At 40.8% G+C, this 20,367-nt stretch overlaps 1 protein-coding gene across 3 annotated transcripts in view; it reads right to left on the reverse strand.

The window, feature by feature from the left end:
- The window catches only part of wdr59 (WD repeat domain 59), a 90,754-nt gene that overhangs the window by 20,821 nt on the left and 49,566 nt on the right, over positions 1 to 20,367 (reverse strand). For 2 of the 3 annotated variants that reach the window (XM_078544045.1, XM_078544046.1), the window contains 6 exons: positions 17,813 to 17,978; positions 15,092 to 15,161; positions 14,526 to 14,679; positions 11,814 to 11,870; positions 6,581 to 6,714; positions 3,713 to 3,794 (listed from right to left, as the gene is read on the reverse strand). In XM_078544045.1, coding sequence (XP_078400171.1) covers positions 3,713 to 3,794; positions 6,581 to 6,714; positions 11,814 to 11,870; positions 14,526 to 14,679; positions 15,092 to 15,161; positions 17,813 to 17,978 — 663 coding nt within the window. The remainder of the gene's footprint in view (positions 1 to 3,712; positions 3,795 to 6,580; positions 6,715 to 11,813; positions 11,871 to 14,525; positions 14,680 to 15,091; positions 15,162 to 17,812; positions 17,979 to 20,367) is intronic. The other variant, XM_078544047.1, reaches the window with a different exon arrangement.

Genomic DNA, 20,367 nt, shown 5'->3' on the forward strand with positions numbered 1-20,367 from the left:
TCAGGGAATGGAATCCCTACAATGTATTTTTTACAGATGATATATGCCACAGAAACAGGCCATTTGGTCCAACCAGTCCATGCTGCTGTTAATGCTACGCTTGAGCCCCCCCCACCACCAATCTTTCCTCATCTAAATCCACCATCATAACCACCTATTCCCTTCTCCCTCAAATGCTTGTCTGGCTTCCCCTTAAATGCATCTATACTATTCACTTCAACTGCTACATTCTCACCACTCTTCGGGTAAAGAATTAATCTGAATTCTCTATTGGATTTTCTGATGACTACCTTTTATTGATGGCCCCTCGGTATTCGTTTCCTGCAACAGGAAACATTTACTCTTGTCTTCACTCTATCACAACCTTTCTTCATTTTAAAGAAGTATGAACTAAATGGGCCAAATGGCCTTGCTCTGTGCCATAGATGAATATTATGTCACCCCTCAACCTTCTTTTTTCAAGAGAAGAGACCCAGCCTGTTAATCTTTTCCTGATATGTATTCCCACACACTTCTTGTATGATCCTTGTAAATCTTTTCTGCACCCTCTCCAGTGCCTCTGTATTCTTTTTATAATACGTCAACCAGAACTGCACACAGTACTCTAAGTGTGTATAACTAAGGTTCGATACAGGTTTAGCACAACTTCCATATTTTTTAATTCTTTCCATCCAGAAATAAAGCCTAATACTTGGTTTGCTTTTTTAAATGCCCATGATAGCCTGAGGTGCAATTTTTAGTGATTGGTGCATATCTACTCTGAGGTCCCCTTGTTCCTCTATTCCACCTAGACTTATACCTTACAAGTAATAAGTGACCTCCATTTTATTCCTATCAAAATGTACTCTCTCACATTTACCTGCTTGAACTTCATTTGTCAATTATTTGTTTATCCTGCAAGTTTATTAATGTCCTTCGGCAATTTGTTGACGTCTTCCTCAGTATTGACCAACCACCGCATCCCCCCTGAATTTGGTTTCATCATAAATTTAAAAATTGTGTTTTTGATTCCAAAATCCAAATCATTAACGTAAATTGTGAACAACAGTGATCTCAGCTCTGACCCCTGTACAACACCACTTCCCACCCTCTGCCACTCTGAATAACTATCCTTTACTCTCATTCTCCGCTTTGTTTTAAAGCCAGCTAGCAATCCATTTTGCCACTTTTACCCTGACTCCACATTCTCTAACCTAATTCATTGGTCTATTATGGGGCACCTTATCGAAGGCCTTCTGAAAATCCAGATAAGTTACATCTACTGCATGAGCATTATTTTTTCTACCACTGATGTTAAGCAGACTGATCTATAATTCCCTGGACACATTTTGACCTCCTTCTTAAATACAGGAATTGTGTTAGCTGTCCTCCAGTCCTCTGGCACTACGCCTTTCTCTAACAAATCATTAAGTATGAGTAGTAATGCTTCTGTTATCTCTTCCCTAGATTCTTTCCAAATAACATGGATATAATCCATCTGGAATAGGGGCGGTGTGTGTACAGGATTCCTTTCTAACCCAGTATGTCAGAAGTACAACAAGGGTAGATTCGCTCCTGAAACAGAGCAAATAAAAGTGGTGGGGGGGGGGAACATTTAGACAATAGTGACCATAATACAAAATGGTTTAAGATAATAATTGAGAAGGACCTAAGAATTACAAAGACCAGGTTAGTTGATTGGAGAAAGGCTGACTTGGAGGGGCTGAGAATAGAATTTGAAAAAGTAAAATGTACAAAAATATTGGCAAACAATGATGCAGAACTGCAATGGGAAGCATTTAAAACAATGTTCAACAGAATCCAGGAAAAGTATATTACGTTAAAAAAAAAGAACAAAACTAAACACTAATGAGACATCATGAATTAATAAAAATAAACGGGAAAGTTGAGTAAGGAAAGAGACATACACTAAGAACATGGACAGCAGGCAAGAGCACAATAAGGGCGAATATGAAGAAGTTACTAGAGAAGTAGAAAAAAAATTAGGAAGGCAGGGAGGATTTATGGCAGAAATACTACATAAGTATTTTGTTTCGGTATTTGCCAGAGAGACAGATCAGATGGACGTGACATCAGAAGACAATGTTAGGAATGATGTAAAATAAAGAGCAGAAATGTTTACTAATCAAACTTGAAGAGGATATAATCCTGGTCCAGATGTATTGCATCCCTGCATTTTAGAGGAATTGAGGTAAAAGATAGCAAAGGCACTATTACACATATACAATAGATAGTTAGGAAAAGGTGCAGTGCCGGATGACTAGCAGATAGCTAACACTACATAAATATTTAAGAAGGGAAATCAAATATATCCAAAGAACAACAGACTTGCTTAACATGAATAATAGGAAAAATAATGGAATCCATTTTAAAAAGAGAAAACAGTAAAACATCTAGAAAGTAATATATGTTAGCATGGGTTTCAAAAGGGAAAGTCTCACTTGACCAACTTAATTCAATTATTTGAAGAGGCAAGAGTAAGCAAGGATAGTACAGTGGTACTAGTATATCTAGATTTCTAAAAGACCTTTGATAAGATACCACATAACAGGCTAATGAGTAGGTTTAGAGCATTCAGAATCACGGGGCAAGTAGGAAAATGGAAAGCTAGCTGGCTACAACAGAGTAGGGATAAAGGATGGCTATCAGGGTGGCAGAAGTTCAGAAGTGGGGTCCCACAAAGATGAGGGTTGGGTCAACTGTTGTTCACAATTTATATCAGTGATTCAAACTTTGGAATCGGAAACACAATTTCTAAATAGGTGGATGACATGAGATTTTTTTTGGTGGGGGTGGGGGTTCATCGTCACTGGAGGAGGACTATGGCAAATTACATGAAGGTATTTGCAAACTTGAAAAATGGACGTGTAATTAGCACATAGATTTTAACATAGATAACCAAGAGTGTAACATTTTGGTGAGAAAATAATGATGTCTCAGACCTCTTGGAAAATAAGAATCTAAAAGGGGTGGAGGAGCAAAGGGATCTGGGAGTACAAAGACACAAGTCAATAAAAGTAGTGATCCAGGTTAATAAGGCCATAAAAAAGGTAAATCAGGAACTAAGGCTTATTTCTAGAGGAGCAGAACTGAAAAGTGGAGAAGTCATGCTCAGCTTGTATTGGACCTTGGTTAGGCCACATTTGGAGCACTGTGTACAATTCTAGCTACCATATTATCTCTTAAGAGGTTCCTGAGGGGTGACCTAATAGAGGTCTTAAAATTATGAAAGGTTTTGATAAAATAGACACAGACAGCACATTTCTACTTCCGGGGGAAGAGCAAAACTGGAAGCCATCAATATAAGATAGTCGCAAAAATTAAATAGTGAATTCAGGAGAACGGTGAGAATGTGAAACCAGCTACCACAGGGAGTGGTTCAGATAAACAGTGTTGGTGCATTTAAGAGGAAGCTAGAAAGTAGCTGAGAGAGAAGGGAATAGAGGGTTATGCTGATAATGTTAGATAAGGAAGGATGGGAGGAGACTCGAGCAGAGCATAAATGTCAGCAAGTAGCTTGTCTGGGTGCTATATATTCTGTGTAATTCTATGCGGTGACTGAAACTGACCCAAAAGTCAAATATATCCATAAAGCTCTACCCAATCTCATAACCAATGACATAGGGTCCAAGCTACTGACCTTCAATCAGAAATCCTCCCCTCCCTTTTGACTTCCTTCTTTATAGATGGATTAACTGAATAGGATCATTACCTGTACAAGGTCTCGTCGTCCAACTGACAGAGCTGCTGCAGCATTCTTCTGACACGTCTCTTGGATGTCATTCACATTCAGTCTGAAAGGTATAGGGAGAAACTGATGTCCGAGAAAAAAAAACCCACAGTCCTCTGTGTTTTTGTATCATATCTGCCTCAGTCCAAACTGTTGGGACCATAAAAACCTGATTTCCATTCATGAAAATTTTGTAATTATTGTCACTGGGGTCAAAAGGAGAACTCTCCAGTGGCTGCTGTCATACCTGACCTAAGTAAGATGGTAGTCATTATCAGAGGTCATTCATCGTAGAGAATATCATTGTAAGAGATCCCTCAGGGAAATACTCTCAGCCTATCTTATCTGAGGCCTAACCTTTGCAGCACTCCACTAGTTACACCCTGCCATCCCAAAAATTACCCGTTCATTCCTACGCTGTTTTCTGTCTGTTAACCAATCCTCAATCCATACTAATATATTACCCCTCAATCTCATGAGCCCTTGCCTTGTGTTAAACCTATGTGTGACACCTTATCAAATGCCTTCTGAAAATCCAAATATAATGGGTCGGATTTTGCAGTCCCAAGAGCAGTGAACACCAAGAAGATCACCATTATTGAGGCTGCAATGGCACCGTAAATTCCAAAGGGCCAATAATTCTCATATCTGGAAGTTGCAGTGCACCTGAATAGGGTCTAGACGTTCTACACTGATGGTTCCATCAAGACCGGTCATGTGGGAATTTGGGTTAATTACCCAGCAGTAACACTACTATTTACATTTATATTTTGGGACTGAGGAGCAGGCAGGTAGTGAGGGTGGGGGTACTGTAATTAAAAGTACACCAAATACAGAACTGAAAGTCATTAAAAATAAACGCTTACCTGTCATTGAGCTGAACACAGACCTCAAAGGGTGTATCTTCAGCTTATGACAATAGAGGATCGTAGTTCTGCCAGCAATGCGACACTCCATAGTCAGTTCATTGCTGGACCCATGCTGCGGCTGGGAGAGCAAATTCCTGCTGCAGCCTACAGAATAGGTAGGACCTTACTTTTTCATGTGGTCAGAAGTGAGCACTTCCATTATCCATCTCAAGATCTGGCCCATTAATATGCACTGGTTTCCCCTTATCTGCCCTGTTAATTGCAGTCTCAAGAAGCTGATAAGTTGATTAAATCTGTTGTGTTTTGCTGGACTGTTCACAGTAAGTTTTTGAACAATATGGTATAAAGTCCTTTCAATTCACAAAGTATAAACTGCTATCAAAGATCAGGAGGTAGAAATTATGTCTCATGTTATAAGGTCCCATAAGGAAGATTAATGTTTTTGGGTGTTCAATTGTCAAAACCTCAAATACATAGCTATAAAAGACTAAAAAACCATCACAGAACTGAGAAATTGTTGATCTGTTCCCATTTCTGTTGCACTAGGTCATCATAGCTGCTCATTACTTTAAACATGGAACCTGTGGCAGCGTTGTGTGTTTGGTGGGTAATTACATGTGTGCTGTGCAAAAAATGTGCGTTGTTGTTTATCTTAACTGTGCTTTTTTTGTTCTTAGTTCCTTGTTCGTTTTCCTCATTTCCCAAATAAAAGTTAATTTCTTTCAAATTTGCCTATGTTTTCACAGCATAATTCTTCCCTTCTGACATTATTTGCATTTTTGAAACAAAATAGATGTTGAAAAGCATCCTGGAAATCAAACAAAGGATTTTTAAATTGGCAAGAAAATAGCTTTTAATGACCCCTGGACAGAGGTTAATCGAGAAAAAGGTTAGCAGTGATAACTATCTGGTGGACCACCACCCGGCCCCCACTGCCACCCACGCAACCCTGCTTTCAACCCTGCTGTGTGCATGTGAGTTATTGGCTCTGGAAAAGATTAGTACCCCCATGAAGGCAACAAGCCATAGTGCTGCCATCACCCATGAAATCACTGGTATGAGTCACTGGAAGGGAGAAAAAATTGGACATTGAAGGGAAATGAGTAAGAATACTACATCTCTCACAGAGGGAGAAATGCTCCATTTTGAAAGATACAACTTGAATTGTTCAAGTGCACTTCTTAATTCATTCTCAAGATGTAGCTGTTGCTAACAAGGTCAGCATTTATTGCTCACCCCCAGTTGCCCTTGGGAACATGGTGGTGAAAATTTAGAGTCAGTTTTCTCCGTATTGACATAGAGAGACTTGCTGCACAGGAGCAGGCCGTGTGTGTCTGAGCTGTCCATAAAAGAGCTTTGCAGTCTAATCCGACCTTCCAACACTGGCCCATAGCCCTGTAGGTTACGGCACTAAGCGCATATCCAAGTGTTTTCTAAATGCGATGAGGGTTTCTGCCTCTACCATCCTTTCAGGCCATAAGTTCAGAACCACGAATCAGCGCCCCCACTCCTCCCCAACTCCAACCACTCTCTGGGAGAAAAATGGTTCTCCTCAACTCCGCTCTAATCCTTCCAACAATTACTTTACATCTGATGCCCCCTGGTTATTGATCTTAATGCTAAGGAAATAGTTCCTTCCACGCTCTGTAGGTTCTTCATAATTCTATACACCTCAATTAGATTTTCACTCCGCCTCCCAGCTTGTCCAATCTTTCCTCATAGTTTAAGTTCTTTTTTCCTGGCAATGCCTTTGTAAATTCCTCTGTACTCTCACTAGTATGATCACATCCTTCCTCTAAGGCAGTGATCAGAACTGTATATAGTACTCTAGCTGAGGTCTAACTAGCCTTTTATACCGTACTAGCATAACCTCATGGTTCTTATACTCTTAAGCTTCAGGGAGGGGAGGTTTGAAGAACAACTGAGTTGCACATCACCATTTACCATTCAATGTAATGGTGAATGTGCCTCAGACACTTACATGTACAATTCACCCAGTGCTTTGTGCACAGGAAGGAGGCAGGAGATGTCTTGGATGATGACTTTCCCTGCAGCTTTGATTGGTCGGTTGTTTGAGTCGGTGCCTTCTCGCTTTCCTTTCCATCGGCGCGATTTCTGTGAACAGGAAAAGTTTCTTAATTTTTGTTGCTCTGTCAGTTATGTCAGGAGGGAAGAGGGAGGGAGTATGCTTTTATTCCAGTCCATCTAATTTAAGCAAAATTATCAGAAATTTTAAAGCAAAATTATTGTAAATTAAAGAACTCTTTGAGCACCGTGAGGGGAGAGGGCAAAAATATTTTGCTCCAATTTAGTTAAACCACATATATAACAATTTTATTTTGCAATTTTCTTCAGGGAGTTACACTGACATCTTTAACAAGGTTTACAATTATGGGGACAATCTCACATCTGACCTAAATGAAATCTCACAAGACTTTCTTTGAATTTGAGGTGTCCATTCTGGGACTCATAGCTGAAGACTGAGCACTGGAGAGTCTACGAGCTAAATGGTCTATTATACCATGCATTCTACAGAATTATTATGATAAATGCAGAAGTGTCTATGCACCTGGAAGACACACACAAGCTCAAACTGTCTGCCAAATAGAAAGATTTTGTTGTTGACAGCGTTTACCTAAAGTCCACAACAGTTCAAACCAGTCAATGCAAACCAAAGGAGGCTAATTTGAGTGTCTTGCTTTGTGATCAAAACTAGGAAAATCTAGTTACCAGCTCAATATTGGTACAGTGTTTGTATTTATTTAAACCAGGTTTGGAGCAATTAACCTCTCACTCAGTGTTCCAAATCAATAGCATTCAAACTGAAGTAACAGCAAGGGAAGACACTGAAAAGGAAACAAATCAAGCATGAAGCTTATTACACAAATTAAATCCTGATCTCCACATGTGGAATAGGCATGTATGGCTTGTAAGGTGTTATCATTAAAAGACAAGAACTTACAGGTTACATTTGAGGTTTTGCTTCACTATAGTGATTATACAATATAAAGCAGCATATATGGCCAGTCACCATTATTCTGTGTCATCAGTTGTTATTTGATCACTGTCTTCATCAGGAAGAGGATGCACAGATTACATGTGTACAGTGGTTCTAAGGAGGAAGGTGAAGTGATGGAATGTGTTGTTGGGTATCAGAAAGAGGATGCAGGGTCAAGTGTGTGACTGTGTACGAAGGATGCTGTGCATGACTGACTGTGGCACTTTATCCCTCCTCGAGCTTCTTCAACATCTGACATGTTGATCATGTCAACTTCCTTCCAACACCTCTCCTCAGACATCTTGTAGCTGAAGGATCTATAGCTGCAACCCTTTCTCATCCTCACCTGCACGCTGCCTGAGGGTGACATAATACCCAATAATTAAAGTAGCTTACACACTCTGCCAGTGTCACCCAGATCTATCTTTCCATCATTTAACTGCCTTGGCACTTGTTTGACCTCCAAACTCCAATCACTATTTCCTTCAGTGCAGCATCAGGAAGAAGCCATTGTCTTTAACGTCAGCAAAATAAACATTCCCCTTCCCTCACCGAGATGGTGTGTTAGATTCAACCTAAAAGTTTGCAATCTTGGTCTCTTGATGATCCTGAGCTTTGTTTTGGAGCCCATATTCTCCTTCCTATAAAGGCCACTTACTTCCAACTTTCTAACATTACTTTTCTCGGCCTCATCTCTGCTGTTTTTCCACTGAATCCCTAATTCATGCCTTTGTCACCTACAGATTCAATCATTCCAACAATCTCTAAATTGGTCTCTTCCTCTAAAATTGCATCTAGTGCACACACCATGTCCCATGTTGATTCCCTTTACCCTATATTTATGTCTTCCATGACCAATAGGACTCTCCCATGACCAGCATCTTAAATTTAAAGTCTTCAACCAAGTCATGAAATAAGTCATGGCATCATCAATATTCTCCAAGATGATGTTATGACCCCAAACTCTTTTGACACTGGCCTCTTGTGCATCCCCTATTTTTTGCTCCACCTAGGTAGCAGTGTTTTTATTTGCCTCAGTTCTAATCTCTGTACTTCCATCCTTAAAACTCTCTGCCTTTCCACCTCACACTCCTCAAAGCTTTGCACCAAGCCTTCAATTAACTTCCTAGTCTCTCCTTCCTTGGTTTGTTTGTCATTTTACTTACGGCTTTCTGTAAAACTACTTGGGACAGTCTTTGTATTAAATGCACTATAACAATGCAACTTATTGTGCTGGTTGCTAGGAAGAGGAAGGAGTGTATGCCTGCGCATGCATGTTGGCTTTTAGGAAGACGATGCAGGGATGGAGTGTGTGCAGTGGTTGAGGAGGAGGTAGGAATGGTGTGTACAATACTTATTAGGAAGACGATGGAGGGATGGAATGTGTGACCTTATGATTAAAAGGAGGATGCAGAAATGCAATGTACATCCTGGTTACTAGGAAAATGTTAGAAGGATAAGTGTGCTTTTTATGGAATAAGATGCAGGAATTGTACATGTACAGAAGCAAGTTGATTTTGAGAGGATTCAGGGATGGTGTGCAACTGTGCAAGTGCACTGGTTGTTAAAAGACCATACATTGATGGGGCACATATGGAATATTAGAATGAGGAATGCAGGGATGTGGATGATACATGTTGGCCATTTAAAGAGACCTTTGGTGTAATTAGCTGGTTCTACGTTATTCAGGTCACAGTTATTCAAATGTGGTGTGGATTAGTATAAAAGTTTCTGAACAAGAAATATAAAGAAGGAAAAAAACATGGATTTAAATAGCATCTTTCACAACCTCAGGATGCCCAAAAACACTTTAGAGTCAATGAGGTACTTCTGAAGTGTTGTACTGTCAAGATAATGGCTGGATAATCTGCTCTGAGGTATAAATACTGGCCAGGACACCTGGAAGAACTCCCCTGTTCTTCGTCGAATAGTGCCACAGATTCTTTTACATCCATCTGAGGGGCAGACAAGGCCTTAGTTTAACATCTCCTCTGAAAGCCAGTATCTCTGACAACACAGCACTCCATCAGACTGGAATAAAGCATCAGACTAAGTGCTTAAGTCATTGGAGTGGGTCTTGAAAACACAACCTCTCCATCAGAAGTGAGAGGAGCTGAAGGTAAGGCCCATCCAGACCCAATGAAGTCAATATTTATCCCTCAATCAACATCACAAAGCTAGATTATGTAGTCATTATCATATTGCTGTTTATGAAGCTTGCTGTGCACAAATTTGTTGCCGCATTTCCTACATTACAACAGTAGCTACACTTCAAAACTACTTAATTGGCTGTAAAATGCTTTCTAACATCCAGTGGTCATGAAAAAACAACATAAATCCAAGTTTTTTTTACATCAATTATCCAATATCACCAAGTTTGCTTTGTATTGATGATGCTCTGAAATGCAGTTAGTGAGGGAATCACAATTGTTTCAGCAACCATTTGCTGACAGTAGGAGTTACTGCTCAGCTGGCAGTTTATGAGAAAATAGCACTGGTTGGGGAGTTATCTCACATGCATGGTATAGATTCTGTGTATGGAAGACAACAAAATGTGCATCACATCAAGTTCATTGCTACAATGTATGAAAAGTTTATGAAGTCATTACTATCAGTCTAAGTCAACTCATGGCAACTTTATTTCATGTGGCCTGGGCAAATGCATGGTACAAAAACAAGCTATAATCTTTACAAGCTAATTTGAGAACTCTAAAGACTGTTGAAGCGAATAAAAAGGAAATTTATTATCTACAGAGATGTGATGATTAACAGGATTTCTGCAAAGTGTTGACACAGATTTGACAAAATAACCAGACAGGGTATAAAGTCCTTTTCAGGTCTGAAACTCCAGAAATTTTACTGATCTGCCAAAGGCTCCCACACTGGTGCCACATACTACACAGAAAACATATCAACATCCCAGCATGTGAATTATACTGCCCAATTTATGAAAACATCCTACTGGTATCTACCAGGAACACAAATTGGCATCTCAACAGCCCCCTCAACAAAGGTATTCAGACAGTCACCACAAAGTCTATTCAGCAGATGTCCTCAATCAAGCACAGAAACTAACAGGCTAGGCTGGAGTAGAAAATGCATCAGATTCTTCTAACTGGATTAAAAAGTTTCATGTAGCAGGCGTCTGTGCTTTCTCATGAAGCAAAGTTTTAGCAACATTAGCGGAACACTTTGATGAATCTTCCACAATGCACATACATCTATCCATTTTCTCCAGTGATCTGTTAAGCACAAAGCTGGCCATTTTTCACAGTGCAGTGAGTGAAACACTGGTCATGCCAGTTTATGCATGTAGACTAATGGTTGCATTTTAGTCACTGGTTAAATTCCATTGAAATACAATGTGCAAGGCCCACAAGAGCATTCACACACAAGCATAGAGAATAAAGGGATGCCTCTGAAGTCAAACTCAACTCAACTTTACTGAGATACATGAAGTAACCTAGTAACCTAGATTAACATGACACAGAAACGCTTCTGTACTTTGTGAATGAAACAGCAAATTCTTAAAAAGCTGCATGTACTAAAAACCCAGCTCCCAGTCAGTAGCATACAAATTGTGTGGAGTTACTTAGTCATTAGTAACCATCTAGTGAAATTGGAATTGCGTAAAGTAACATTCACGTGGACAGCAGGGACTGCTTTGAACTGCCCAAGAGTGATGAGATGGCCAGCTGCACCTTATCTCAGACTGATCGAGACAACAGATGCTAATTCACACAGACTAGGAATTTATGACTGTACTGAATTGGGTGATCTTAACTTGAGTAGAAGCTGAGCTGCTCAATTGTCCTAAACAAGGGAAAGAAATAAAATCTCAGCCAGGGTTCCTGCCCAAAGGCTATGAGTGACTCCAATGGCAAGTAACTCAAGTGTGGATGTCAGGTGATGACAGGAGCAAGCCCTGTGGTGGGACCCCTTCTTACAGAATATTTCATTGACAATTCGTTGTTTGGGTTCTTTCATGAGAAAGGGGTCTCTGAGAGGTCCTGGAGAGTTGCTTACACTCTTGAGACTTGTAGCTCAACCCCCAACCACGGTCAGTGACTTGAGAAGTTGGACAAAAAAAGAGGATAAATGAAAATCAGTTTGTTAATGGAGCTGACTGGTGGTGAAGGGATTGTTACTGATACAGGGCATCTGGCCATCCCAGAGACACAAGGGCACCAATGTAGGATGGTGATGAGCACAGTACCGGGAACTCATTAACGGCTTGAATGGACCAGCGTCGCCGGGTGGAGAGAGGAGACATCTGCAAGTTTGAACACCATCAAAAAAAGAAACACGAAGAAAACAAAAATAAATCAAATCACAACAGAAAAAAGCACACAAAGATCCAAAATAAAATAACATGCACAAAAAAGATAAACTTCATTCACAGGCATTCAGTGAGAAGCTGGCTGAAAAGAGCTCTACATTTAAAAATCTACTCTAAGACAACCAGGGCCCAAGCTGTATGTAACTGCAGATAGAAACCCAAGACAAACGTGGAGACAGGTTTGTCAGTCAACTCTTTTCAACAATAAAAAGTAAGAGACATACTGCTGAAGCTTTTTGTCTTGCACTCATCAGGACAAACGCAATACTAAATTTCAAATAATCACAATTTATACCACCCTTTTCTCCTGTGGTATAAATTGCGATCGAATGAAACTTGGCATTCTTACGTTTATCCTAATGGGTGCAAGACAAAAAGTTTCGGCAACATATCTCACTTTTCAGCAATATTCAAGTTCTATACTACCGAGTGACTGTTTGTATTACTTTAATTTGAAGCCCCGCTCCCATCACCAGGCAGATGCAAATTATTCCCATCCATAACTAAAATATTCCAAGAGACATTTGAACACAAGAGAGATGAGATTTCTGCATTGTTGTGCGAAATACATTAACCAGGAACATACATGCCAATTATTTTAGCCTCACACACCACAGCTCCCTCAGGTGACTCCCCATGCATTGCAGTCCCCTTACTCACTCCTTAACTGCCCCCCACACATTGCTGGGCTTCATAATTTAATTAGTGCTGTCTTCCAGCAAAGGATGCTGAAGGTTCTTCATTAACCCTGTCAGAGACAGTCACTTCCCGAATATTTCACAGGCTCTCTCATCTCACAGCAACATCCTAAAACATTAGAACTGGTCCGGACAATTAAAACTGAAGTCAAACATCATCATCTATCCAATTTTGGTTATAAAGGGAATGGAGAACAGAGAGGGTAGCTCATGACTCTCAACACAAAAACTAACTTATCGATGACCTCTGTATTTACAAACTCAGCACTGCCTCAGTCGTGGAAAACCTCAGCATTCTGCAGTTCCTCAACACTATAATGCAGACAACTCTAGTGCAGCATTCATAGCCAGTACTGCAATCATACGCTGTCCCATTCTAAAAATAATTTCCTGAACTGCTCATTAAAGTCAGATCTGCACACTCTCACCAGAATGCAAACAGTTACTCTGAATACAGCACATGGGGTCCCATGCTTAGGGTTACAAGCCAAGGCTAACAGCAGAACCAGCTATTTTTTGGCGATGGCAAAAGAGTTAGAACTCGAAGGACAATGACTGCTTACAAGTGAAGGATCCTTTGGGAAGAGGACTTGTGTTTCCTTTAAGTACACATGAGGAAGGCAACGGGAAACCACCTCAAGTATTCTTTCCTTAGTTTTATTGGTCATTGAAATTTAAAATAAGAGGCTACTGTGAGCAACTGCAGAGGAAAGCACAAGACTCAAGGTGTGGAGAAATGAGCAGAGAACCCATAGACAGATCACTACTGCCTGCTTGGGGTTATCATTTGCATATGCACGAGCACGGAGTGCAGGGAAGCATGAAAAGGGCTGTAAAACAAAAGCACCCCCATATGAAGATGTCAGTTCATACACTACAACAGAGAAACATGGGCAGCAGTAAAAGAATGTCAATGGGGCAGGGCATGAGGTTTCCACTAACAGCACTGTTAAAAGGGGAAAAGGAACAGCAGCCACCATGCCACACATCCCCACCACCCAAACAGGTTTTTATCTGTTGTCACAGCAAAGATACAGCATTGGGTCAGAACCTGTCACAAACATTAGGCTAAGTTAATGCAAGCATTGTTGGCACTAGCCAGACAACAAAAAACACAAATTCTGCAAGAGAGGTGAAGAGATCCAAGGTTGATCAGAGTGTCATTTTAAGAGACAAGAGATGTCAAACACAGATTTTCCAATTTACGGGCAGCGTTGCCAGGTGTGCATCAGATTTAAATCAAAAAGACAAGCCACATAAATAAAGAGCCCCCATCTGCAAGAGGATACTTGTTGGTTGCAGCGAATGTCTCTGACCAAAGTAGCTGTTCATTATTTAACCAGTTAAAAATAAACAAAACTCATATACACAGATCAATGGCTAGCCATCAACGGAGTTTAGAATTTTAAAATAAAAATAAATTAAGCCTTTTTATCTGATTGTGTCTATTTAAATTTGATGCTGTATATATATTTTTCAATCAATTGTTTGCACTTCTACAAGTCCCATCACATTTTTCCTTCTTTCTCCAATCTGGTTTAATGACCATACAAATGTACTTGGAAGGCAACTGGCTATCTGGGACATCAGAAATGGACCACAGGAAGAAAACACAAGACCTGATTACACCAATTCGCTGGAGTCAAACAAGCGAAACCACTCTGGACAGCAAAATGACAAAGTACTGCAGCACAGAATTCAGGCACGTGGTACTGAAAGCTTCATCGTACCATGCCCGATATGTTCCACTCCTTGCAGAAACGTTGGAAATTCCGGCGACAATGCGATGAATTATCTGCTACTTGAGTGGCATTGGACAGACTGCGTCTGGGATAAAGGCAGTAGGCAATGGATTATGTGGCTGGTCACAGGTACAGTGCACTATACTCACTCGCTCCTTGTAATAAAAGGAGCTAATGGAGACTGGCTCCTTTTCACTGCGGGTTGGGCTCCCACTGTATAGCCTCAAGTTACTCTGTGATTCTGTACGGATCTTCATCGGGGTAATTCCTCCACTGTGATAGGCAGAGAGTGCTGATAGAGATCTAAATGCACAATACAAGATTGTGATCAGTCATGGGCTGCATGAATATTAATAGATTACACCACTCAAGTATCAGTGGTCAGTTGCAGCAACAAAATTGATGAAATAAATATTGCTGGGAGAAAGTAATTGGATTAGCTGACAACACAGTGATAATCTTCCCCGCACTCTTCTGTCTCCAAGACAATAGTGTCACCTTTGACTCACTTTAGGTAAATCTACAGAGAGCCATCCATCAGTAATGTGTTAAAAGCAGAACTTACCCAGATATTTGGTTACAGAAGAAAAACAACCTTAAAATGCTGTGAGGCTCTCATTTGTCACCTAAAACTGACAAGCATATTCAAACTGCAAAGGACCTTGAAGAACGGTCCCAATATAATCTCACTGATGATGCACACTTTTTTCTTTACCTGGGTGTGGGCTCTGTTGGAGGTACTGTCCGATGAAGAGTCATTGGTCTCATGAAGTACACAAGGTAACCTAAACAACATAACCACATTCAAATTAGTCATAGCCAGATAAGGGACACCAAGCAAGCTAGAGTTAAATTTAGACACTGGATTTAATTCACATTGCTTATCCTTATTCTGACAACTTTCTCCTTTCTTGATTTGTCCTGTTGCAATATCCCACATATGTTGGGAATCTCTGGGACTTTGTCAAATGGCCAATCGTCATGCAAGAACCTTGGCACTATTTAACTATGAGAATCCTCACAGCTGGGCTCTATCGTGATCCTGTGGAGTGGATGGCTATTCATCCATCCCAATGTGAGGAACGCTGGTGCCAACTGTAGCAACTAATCAAGATCAGCTAATTCAACATGGCCAGATCTGCCTAGACTGTATAAGTGAACTGCTCACCATCATAAGTAGCTAAGCCATCAGGAAATTGAATTCTTTCAAGTTTAATTTCTTGGGTGAGAACACAAGCCACAAGTGATCATAAAAGTCTGGATGTGTGGATATTGAAACGAGAATGCCAATTCCACATAAAAAACCCCGAGACAGATTCTACCTACATGAGGAGGGAATGAAGGGTATCAATAACAGGGACCTGTGAATCTAAAAAAGGCCTTGTGAAATTCATCAAGATCAAAGCACTTTTTAAACAGGATCCAAACAACATGTTTGCTCTAGGTGAGTGAATGAAATCAGCCCACACCCTCCCCAAGTCCAGTCACAGTCCAGTTTTATAGACTTTTTCCCCTTCCAAACTTGTATGTGTTTAATCACTGCCTGGAGTTTCTCCTTTTCTCATCAGTTGTCATAATTGGGACAATCAGGACTCACTCATTGTCAACAATCTACAGGTTGGTTCACTTTGCAGCAAAGAATTAAGCTTGTTCAAATTTAATCTGATCAAGCTTTGTCCCTCTCCTGAACTGCGAGGTTCACCTAATGCTCAGTGAGAAGATAGCTTTCTCAGTGGGAAATATGGAGACTCCACACTCTGTTGGTGGCACTGAGAATAGGAGCTAATCTCGTCCAGTCCTCACCCATGTATTCTTGAGCCAAGCACCATGCGGCAAATAGGCTTTTATCTGGTTTAGTTTATAGGTACTAACAGCAGTTCAAAAGCAGGTGCATGACCATTTAAATTTATCACTTCTGAATGTGCAAAGATCACTGAATTTGTCCAAAAATTCCACAGTAAGTGTACATCCCTAATTATCAGGCATTATGGTCAGTACACTAGCAGTCAAGGAAAGACTAGAATTTGATACGAATAAAATAAGTAACTCATCAGTTTGTACTGAAATCCCTTACATCCCAGCCCTGTGTTGTCTAATTATGTTGCCAGTTAGCATTACTTAATTCCTAGCATGGGATGTAAGCATTGCAGGCAAGGTCTGTATTTGTTGTCCATACCCAATTGTCCTTGAACTTAGTGGTTTGTGAGGTCATTTCAGTTAAGTGTCAACCACGTTGCTGTGGGTCTGGAGTCGCATGTAGGCCAGGCTGGGTAAGGATGGTAGATTTCCTTCCCTAAAGGACATTAGTGAACCAGTTGGGTTTTTAACAACAATCTATGATAGTTGGCATGGTCACCATTACTGAGACTAGCTTTATATTCCAGATTTATTAATTTAATTTAAATTTCACCAGCTGCTATGGTGGGGTTTGAATCCATTTCACCCCAGCAATAGCCTAGGCCTCGGAATTACTACTCCAGTGACATTACCACTACACCATCATCTCCCCTAAGGAATCCAGATGTGGCTAATTGCACTTCTGATTAGTTAAATAAAATGGATAGTAGCGTCACTAGGCATGGTATCTCCATACTGAATTTATACTCGCAGTGAGTGCATGTGTACTGTGACTGCTATGGGTTGGTTGGCAAAATCCCAAGAAGAAAGTGAGCATGCAAGTGTATTTTGCAAGTGCATGCTTTACTTCTATGGTTATTGAATGGTAGTGGATTTTTGTTAAAGATATTCATTTGTGTGAATATTTCCTAAATCCGTGAGCGCACGTAATGCTTTCCTCTGCTAGAAGTGTACGCGGCTAAAACAGTGCTGTCAGAGCCACACGTATGGCTAGTTAGCAATGTTTATCAGGCAACACTGTCCAAGCCCATCCTGCCTTCTATAAACTCAAATCAGGCAGAAGTCATTTCCAAGAAATGTTATGTGTCACCATCAACATTAAAAAGGCAGATTACAAATAGGTTCTCATACCAGGTTTATAGACTTTCCCTGACACTATGCAATTGTCAGAGTTGCAAGTTAAGGCAAGGTATTTAATTTTATGTCTCCAGTACCAGTGAAGTTAAGTGGCTACCAAGGCCCTGGTGAAAGTCCATTTTATCAGATCTTCGCAAATTAGATCTCAGGCTAAACAGGATTCATGCTTTATTACTGTAGAATAATTTCCAAGTGCATCCTAACAATATTCAGTACAAGTGTATCACAGGTCATTGTACCCATACCCCTCTACCTTACTAGGAAAGCTTTCCCCCGCACAATTAGGTGTTGGTATTTTACAATCTACTCCACTCAAGCTATTGCTTGAATTGTATTGAATCCTGCCAATCAATACCGGATACAACAGAAATAACCCAATGCTGAAACACTAAGAACTGGGCAGTGACTTCGCAATGACAGTTTCCCGTAAATGCTTACTAACCAGCTCCACAAAAACGTGCCCCAGAGGTGCGAGGAAAGGGAATGTTGGCATCCTGGTAGGAACCATACGTGTTAGTGGCTCGTGGAAAAGTCGGGAGTGGTGGTGTCACAGAGTTTCCGAGGGCAAATGGATTCTGGGAGTTAGCAGATCCATTGCTATCCTGATTCTAGAAAGCAAACATGAAAAATATGATAAAAGCAAAAAACTGCGGATGCTGGAAATCCAAAACAAAAACAAAAATAAAAATACCTGGAAAAACTCAGCAGGTCTGACAGCATCTGCGGAGAGGAATGCAGTTAACGTTTCGAGTCCGTGTGACTCTTCAAAAGAACTAAGGAAAAGTAGAAGAGAGGTGAAATATAAGCTGGTTTAAGGGGGGGTGGGACAGGTAGAGCTGGATAGAGGGCCAGTGATCAGTGATAGGTGGAGATTGCCAAAAGATGTCATAGACAAAAGGACAGAGGTGTTGATGGTGGTGATATTAGCTAAGAAATGTGCTAATAGGTGACATTAAGGGTAGAAAGCAGGACGAGCAAGGTACAGATAGCCCTCGTGGGGGTGGGGTGGGGGGGGAAGGGACCGAAATAGGCTAAAAGGTAGTGATAAAACAATGGATGGAAATACATTTAAAAATAATGGAAATAGGTGGGAAAAGAAAAATATATATAAATTATTGGAAAAAAGGGGAATCGGAAAGGGGTTGGGGATGGAGGAGAAAATTCATGATCTAAAGCTGTTGAGCTCAATATTCAGTCCGGAAGGCTGTTAAGTGCCTAGTCGGAAGATGAGGTGCTGTTCCTCCAGTTTGCATTGAGCTTCACTGGAACATTGCAGCAAGCCAAGGACAGACATGTGGGCATGAGAGCAGGGTGGTGTGTTGAAATGGCAAGCGACAGGGAGGTCTGGGTCATGCTTGCAGACCGAAGGTGTTCTGCAAAGCGGTCACCCAGTCTGCGTTTGGTCTCTCCAATGTACAGGAAACCACATTGGGAGCAGCGAATGCAGTAGACTAAATTGCGGGAAATGCAAGTGAAATGCTGCTTCACTTGAAAGGAATATTTGGGCGCTTGGACAGTGAGGAGCGGGGGGGAAGTAAAGGGGCAGGTGTTGCACCTTCTGCGGTTGCATGGGAAGGTGCCGTGGGAGGAGGTTGAGGTGTAGGGGGTGATGGAGAAGTGGACCAGGGTGTCCCGGAGGGAACGATCCCTGCGGAATGCTGCCGGGGGGGTAAAGAGAAGATGTGTTTGGTGGTGGCATCATGCTGGAGTGGCGGAAATAGCGGAGGATGATCCTTTGAATGCAGAGGCTGGTGGGGTGATAAGTGAGGACAAGGGTGACCCTATCATGGTTCTGGGAGGGAGAGGAAGATGTGAATATATGACCTATAAGAAGTGGCAGCTTCGATCAGAACAGGCAAGTACCCTGCTGTCAGCCATGTAATCACAACACTGCACTGCTGCAGTTTCTTTTTACAAGTAAATGAAGACCTGAATTCTACAAGGACCCAATTCGAAAATTAGAAAACAACTTATCATGTCATGTTATGACACCTTATGTTTCTCATAAATGTTACTGTGTAGTCACTGACGTTATATGGCAGCTATTCTGCAAAATTGCATTGGCAGAATGGCCACAATGTTAATATTCATCGAGAGGGGAATGTTACCAGGACACCAAGAAAACTGCCTGTTCTCCTACACATAGTGCCACTTACATTTACCCAGGAGGGCATATGGGACCTCAGTTTAAGGTCCCATCCAGAATACAGTACCTTCAACAGCATGGCAGTCCCTAATTACTGCAGTGGACTGTCAGCCTAGATTATGTGTTCAAGTCTTTGGAATGGGACCTATCTCAGAACTAAGGGTGCTTCCACCGAACCAAAACCAACACTTCAGCAAAACATAAGTATGATACAAACACAAGCTCCATTTTAAGTAATGCCCTAAAATAAATAATGCAGGAGTTGTTATCTTTAAGTGATGACCAACTTCAAGCAAGCTTTAATCTTGCTCAATACAATGTGATTTTTCATCAAATATCATTAGATTTTTTTTAAAGGAAAAGTTACTTCCATACAAAGTGTTCTGAATGCGAAATACTGGTATTTTACCAAGTAAATATTTTCATTAACATGGATTCCCTAATGAGCCTTGTGCAGCAGAGATGATGCAAGGAGGTGGATTGATTGTGGTGGCTGTTAAGTGAGTTCAATTACTTTTGAGACTGCTTTCCATCTTTGCACTAACTCAAGAGGGGAAAAATAATAAAGAGTGGGGCAAAATACCTCATTTCCAAATTCAACAACCCATTCCAACTTTGGCTGATGATGTAAAGCACAAAGTTATGTGAATATTTCTACATTGTAAATTTTGAACAAGTAGATGTAAGCGTGTTCACTGACAGGTACTTTCCCCATTGTGTTCTGCTTTGAACAGAAATTTTTATTACTCTTACTTTGTGAACAAATTGCCCGATTGAGTTTTGACAGCATCAGTTCTATACAGCCATACAATGGTTCGGATACAGCAGGCTGACATCATCAAGGGACTCCC

Source organism: Cetorhinus maximus, chromosome 6, assembly GCF_964194155.1.
Source record: "Cetorhinus maximus chromosome 6, sCetMax3.hap1.1, whole genome shotgun sequence".
NCBI classification, from domain to species: Eukaryota; Metazoa; Chordata; class Chondrichthyes; order Lamniformes; family Cetorhinidae; genus Cetorhinus; species Cetorhinus maximus.